At 43.9% G+C, this 6000-nt stretch overlaps 1 protein-coding gene across 1 annotated transcript; it reads right to left on the bottom strand.

The window, feature by feature from the left end:
• Positions 1-2244: 2244 nt before the first annotated feature.
• Positions 2245-3147, bottom strand: MC2R (melanocortin 2 receptor; the record flags this gene model as incomplete). Its single annotated transcript, XM_081148693.1, has 1 exon — positions 2245-3147. One exon carries the CDS (start codon positions 3145-3147, stop codon positions 2245-2247), a length of 903 nt encoding a protein of 300 aa, XP_081004819.1.
• Positions 3148-6000: the final 2853 nt, after the last annotated feature.

Below are 6000 nucleotides of genomic sequence, written 5' to 3' on the forward strand. Positions count from 1 at the left end.
AAAATCTGATCTTTTGATTAAAGAATTAAAGCAGTAATCATGGGGAAAATCTGAGCCTTATTGGTCTTCCTTACTATTTGAGCAAATGAATGCACTGCCTCATTGTTTTTGTTTGAATTACGTAGGAAGGTAGAGGTAAGAAAACCATTTCCCCCCCAGTAATTCTGAGTACTGAAGACCTTGATCTGATTTGAATATAGCTGAAAATCTAGAATTGAAAATGTCTCTGAGTTAGCACTCAGCTTGTTTTTGCTTTACACGCTATTAGAGTAGCCTTCTTGGTTTGTATCTTAGATTAAACACAACAAATTGAAGGCAGTGAGAGAAGAGGTATATCTGGGTGAGTTCCTCTGACAACAGTCAGATGTGACAGCTGAGAGCTTGAGAGTGGTAGCAAAGCTGGTAACAATGGTAGAACAGCAGTTTGGGACCATTTATGACAAGGGTTAAATTGCACTATCCATCTCTATAGTATCATAGGACAGCACAGCCGCAAAGAAAGGTTACCATTTATTGAGTATACTCAGTTTAATCACACAAAAATATGCTATACATTATTCTTTTAATGGCAGAAATAACATTTAAAAGTCATGTATAGAGCTGTGCTTTAGATTTTGTGGAAAATAAACTTACATATAGTATTTTATATATTAATAAATCTGGTTTAATAATACATGAGAGTAATATATCTCATTGGTGAGGGGGAAGGGCCAAAGGATTATGACAGAACAGAGAACAAAAAGGCACATTTTAGGTTTCATCTCCAAACTGTGATGGAGGCCATCTGGAAAAAATGCCCACAGCTGTCTTCCCTTTAACTCCATACCTTCTACTCTGGTTCTTAAGATCCTAATCCTCCCCACATCTAACATCAAACTCATCACCAGGCCAACAGTGGTGTCTGTGTCTGGCTTCTGCTCTCAGCAGCTCAGGAAAAACTCGACTGAGGGTAAAGTGTTGCTCGTTCCAGAAGACACTGTCATCTCGCTGGCTCCTGAGCAACCACGCCTGCGCATCTGAAGGCCTGGCTCCTTTCCTGCCTCTCTCTCATCCCTCACCCTTTTAAGTCCCTCTCCAACTTAGCTAGGTCAGGAGTTGCTCTTCTTTAAGCTTAATTTCTTAGCTATTAACAGCAGATGAATTTACAAACTATGTTTCTGTTATTCCCATTGGCAAAGCCTCCTTTTAATAGCTGGCATCCGTCCTGTTGCTGATGGTATGATGAAATTTTGAGTGACTGAGTCGCTCAGATGCATCTGTGGGAGGAAATAAAATGTCTTTTTCATCAGTTTCTGACTTGGATCTCAATAGTAACACTGTTTTTGAAGTTCTTGAAGTATTGCTTTGGTCTCGGTTTTTCCCATAAAACCAAAGCATTATGATCTCTCCCTCCCACCCCCTCTCTTTACTTCAAAAAATACATATTGGGGCTTAGGGCCTCTTTTCCTTTACTTATACCTTTGGATAAATTCACAAAGATTGGTTTTACCTTCTTCAGATGGCCACGGTTTTCCTCTGGTCTTTATTTCCACACAGGAACCAAATGGATTAAATTTTTATTTCCTCCTTTGAAATTCATGCTTCTACAGCATGAGGAGTTTTAACCAGGGACGGATTTTAGAGCCAGTGCGGTACCAAGTGAGCAAAGAAGTCTAACAGAGAAGGTTCCTTTATTCTAGAAAGCTCAAAGAGGATTGTTTGACATTTATAATTTATACCTTACCTTCTTCCAAAAAGATTTGGGGTGGCATACAATAAAGCGGACAGGTAGGAGGGAGGGAGGGCAGGGGTTCGGTATGGCAGGGTGGGGCGCGCAAATTCAGCCGCAGCAATTTATTGGCACCTTTGGCTTACAAAGACCTATAGGAAGTTTCTGGCCTGAATACCTGTCCTGGTACTTTAACTTCTAGAAGTCACTTACAGCGACCTCCAGCCTGGAAAGGCCACCTCAGTAACAGGTTTGCAGGGTATCTCCAGAAGAGCAAGTTGTCTCCCTTCATCCAAAGCTCTCAAATTTGTATGGCTGTATGTGCTTTGTATTTTTTAGTATGTGATTTTCTCTCTCTAGTTATGAAAGTTTCACTACAGCAAGACTATTCACATAGAACCAAACATTACAACTACTAGTACGTGGAGTAATCCTCGTGCACATTAGGGAACGAAAGGGCAGGGTGGCTATTTGTTGGTACGTCATGCTATTTTACCACGTGACGATATCATCCCCACGGTTCCTAAACTCAGGGATCAATAGTTGTACTGGGCCCTGCTGCAGAAGATCATCTGTTTGAACGCTTCCCTGAGCTCTGGGCTTCGGAAGGCGTAAATGAAGGGGTCGATGACCGCATTGCACATGATCAACATGCCGTTCACCTGGAAGAGGGACATGTAGCAGGCGCAGTAAGGGTTATTTGGGCAGAACGTCATTAAGAGGACATGAAGAACAAAGGGGGCCCAACAAAAGATGAAGACCCCAAGCAGGATGGTCAGTGTGATGGCCCCCTTCATGTTGGCTCTGGGAAGCGTTGCGATCTTCCTGGCGTGGGAACGGGCCAGCAAGAACATGTGCACATAGAGGCCCAGGATAAACACCAGCATCAGAGGGAACAGCGACGTGAAAGTGATCACCGTGGGGATGTGGTGGGAGAAGATCACCATGGCGACACCACTGCCTGCGCAGCACGTCCAGATGACCGTCAGGACAGCAAGGGCGCGGCGCGTGGTGACAATGCTGTGGTACTGCAGGGCGTGGAAGATCGTGAGGTAGCGGTCGGCGGCGATCACCGACAGGCTGGAAATGGAGCCGAGCAGGGAGAAGACGAACAGGGAGTCAACGATGTCATCCGCTGTGGTTTCAAAATTGCCATGAGGCTTGAGATAGCCCATGTTTCTGAGCATGATCAGGATATTTTCCAAGATCTTATACAGGCTTCCCAACATATCGGAAACGGCCAAGCTGCAGATAAAAAAGTACATGGGTGCCTGGAGGTTCTTATTCCTGATCACAGCCAGAAGGACGATCAGATTCTCCAAAACCCCGACGACGGATATTGTAAAAAATACCTCTTCTGGCAAAACCACATGAGGACAGTCCGAGTTATTTCTTGCCGTATCATTGATGTTTTCATACAAATTGATGATGTGCTTCATTTCTCCTTGTGATTAAGACGGTGGTGTTACTTGGACTTGACGGGAAGCTTGACTGATTCTTCAGAACCTTTTTTATTTGGTTGTATTTGTGGGTGATCCGAGGTAAAAGCCACACAGTCACCTGAGAAAGAATATATGGAAATATCAGTTGCAAAATAAACTACAAAATAAAAACAAGCCATGTTAACTTTGAGAAAGCTCTGTTGCCTCAGTGAAATATGATGGTGTGATCATTTAAGTCAAACAACTTATCAGGCCTTCATCCTAACTGCTCAGTGACAAATCTTTACTGCAATTTGGAGCCCAGAGATCAAAATAAGGGTTATCCTTCCTCCTCTCCCCTTTCCCTCCCCTATTCTTCTCATGAACCATCTTATGCGAGAGAGACTGGGATGGACAAGTGAAGAAGTGAAAGGCACATGTGGAGAGCTCGCCGCCGCCTTTCTTCGCCTTGGAGGTGGGGGCTGGGCTCGGTGGACTGATGAGATGTTTGGGTCCTTTCTCTTTCACTGGCCGTCTTTCTGAGTCACTGCCTGACCTTCTAGCATTTAAGATAACGGCAAACGTTTTGATGTACCGTTTCCAAAATTGACCATGTGATACACAGCATTATTTTTGTCTCAAAGGCAGAACTCACAGGAATGGTACTTCTGGAGCTTTCTTTCTTTCTTTCTTTCTTTCTTTCTTTCTTTCTTTCTTTCTTTCTTTCTTTCTTTCTTTCTTTCTTTCTTTCTTTCTTTCTTTCTTTCTTTCTTTCTTTCTTTCTTTCTTTCAATATGATTTTATTGATTTTTAGAGAGAGAGGAAGGGAGAGGGAGAGAGAGAAAGAAGCATCGATGTGAGAGAGAAACATCTATCGGCCGCCTTGCCCCTGACTGCACTCCAACCCGAAACTGGGCATGTGCCCTGACCGGGAATCGAACCAGTGACTTTTCATTGCACGGGAAGCCTAACACATATTTATTTGCCTTCCACATTTTTACTACTGTCCTCCCTCTGCAATCCTCCAATTTCTCCTCTGTCTAAATCCTACATTTGTTTAAATTAAGCCCTAAGTCAAGATCAAGCATCTTTGAGTATTTCCACTCAGCATCTCAACCTGCGCGACCTTTCTCTGCTCTCACGTCTTGCAGTGTGTTTCGTTCTGGCACTTGGCACGTGGCGCACTCTGCCTGTGGGAAAGCTCAGCTTCAGGTGTTTATGTTTTGTCTCTGAGCAGCCCAGTCACACCCTGGAGGGCTGGCAAACCCTAAACCCCTTTCCATCACATCCACTCCAGTAACTGTTGGCATGCCCAATGGCTATTTGTTGATGTGACCGTCGTCTATTGAATAATCAATAGTTTGTGTTTCTAAAAAGATAGGTTTGGGGAGACACATAAAATGGGCAAGAAACAGAGTTAGTGGTTTCACTTTTTCATATGTCAGAGCTTAAAAGTTTTAGTGGATAATGTTTCGGTTGAAACTTTGTGGGAAAATGTGTGCTTTTGCTGGAGATGAAAATTTTGCTTTCGTCTTCTTTTGAAGCAGCGCCAGTACCATGGACAGCCTTCACTCGCTCTGAGAAAGGTGGAGAACCGGGTTGTGCAGGGTCCTGGAAAACAGCTCTATTGGCAAGCGCCCGATCAACCGCTGGGAATATTTATTTTCAGGGAAAGGAGGAGAGAGTGGACATAGACATCTAGGAGGAGTGAGAAGGTCAGTGTCAAACCCGGGTTTGGCCCGAAGCTCCAGGAGTGGTTAGTACCCTGGGGGGTGGTGATGGGGGGCTGCTGGTGGGATTGAAAGTGCTGAGAACTTCGAGCCCTGCCTGAGTCCTGGCGAGGCGCGCTTGCCAGGGCCGCTGCTTTGGTGTTTCAAGGCATCCTGGCTACCTGGACTGGCAAAGGCTGTTAGAGGTGGAACGGTTCCCAACAGCGGCACCACGTGGCAGTGAAAAGTAAAGACCGTCGTAGACTGACCAGATGCCGGACTGTCCTTGCTCAGCTGTGGAGTCTATAGCCCCTAGGGTTTTAGAAAATCCAGGGTACAGGGGCAGCCCAGAGGAATATATTGGCTTTTCCCCCCAACTTAACACGTTGGTGCTTGAACATTTAATTCAAATATTAATATATGTGACTGTTTTTACCACTATGCTGTGGAGCAACGCATACTGGTTATATGAAGTCTATATTAAAATTTGAAGTTTATGAGATAAGCACTATAAAGAGTACTGTATCATTCTAATAAATAATAGTTAGGAAACATGTACCATAATCAAAAAGTTTAAGCCCCATATTATCAATATCAAGGGATTGAAATGTCCACTAATTTCAGGTCTCTTGGTAGTAAGGTAATAGGTCTCTTAGAAGCGGGTCATTCTCCTCCGTGACTCTGTACCAGGTCTTTTCATTCAGGATAAAAATACTGATAATTATCTGGGATGTTGTAAAAAGTAGTCATACTCTGCTTTGGGTGAAAGTTGGAGGAGGGAAAGAGAAATACAATGCTTAAAGCAAATAGTTTTCTCTTAACATTGGAACCTACCAATGGCAGTTCGGAGAAATCAAAAGTGGCCGTTTTTGATAAATACATGAGGGAGTGAGCACAGCTTGTCACCATCCCTCCTGCACTTCTGCTTAGGGTGCACTGAAGGGAGCTCTCCTCTTCCCAGTCTTTCTCAAGGCCTTACTCTCAGCATCCCCTCTATCCCTTTACCATTTCTATCCCTTTAGGGCTTTGCACGTGTGCATATGTGAGTATGCACATACATGTATATGCATGTGTTTGTATGTGTTCATGTGTATGTGTGTACACTCATGTGTTTGGGAGGGAGATGGGTGGTAGGCAGCCTAGGGAAATAAAAATATAATCT

This window comes from Miniopterus schreibersii (genome assembly GCF_964146895.1).
Source record: "Miniopterus schreibersii genome assembly, chromosome: 10".
NCBI classification, from domain to species: domain Eukaryota; kingdom Metazoa; phylum Chordata; class Mammalia; order Chiroptera; family Miniopteridae; genus Miniopterus; species Miniopterus schreibersii.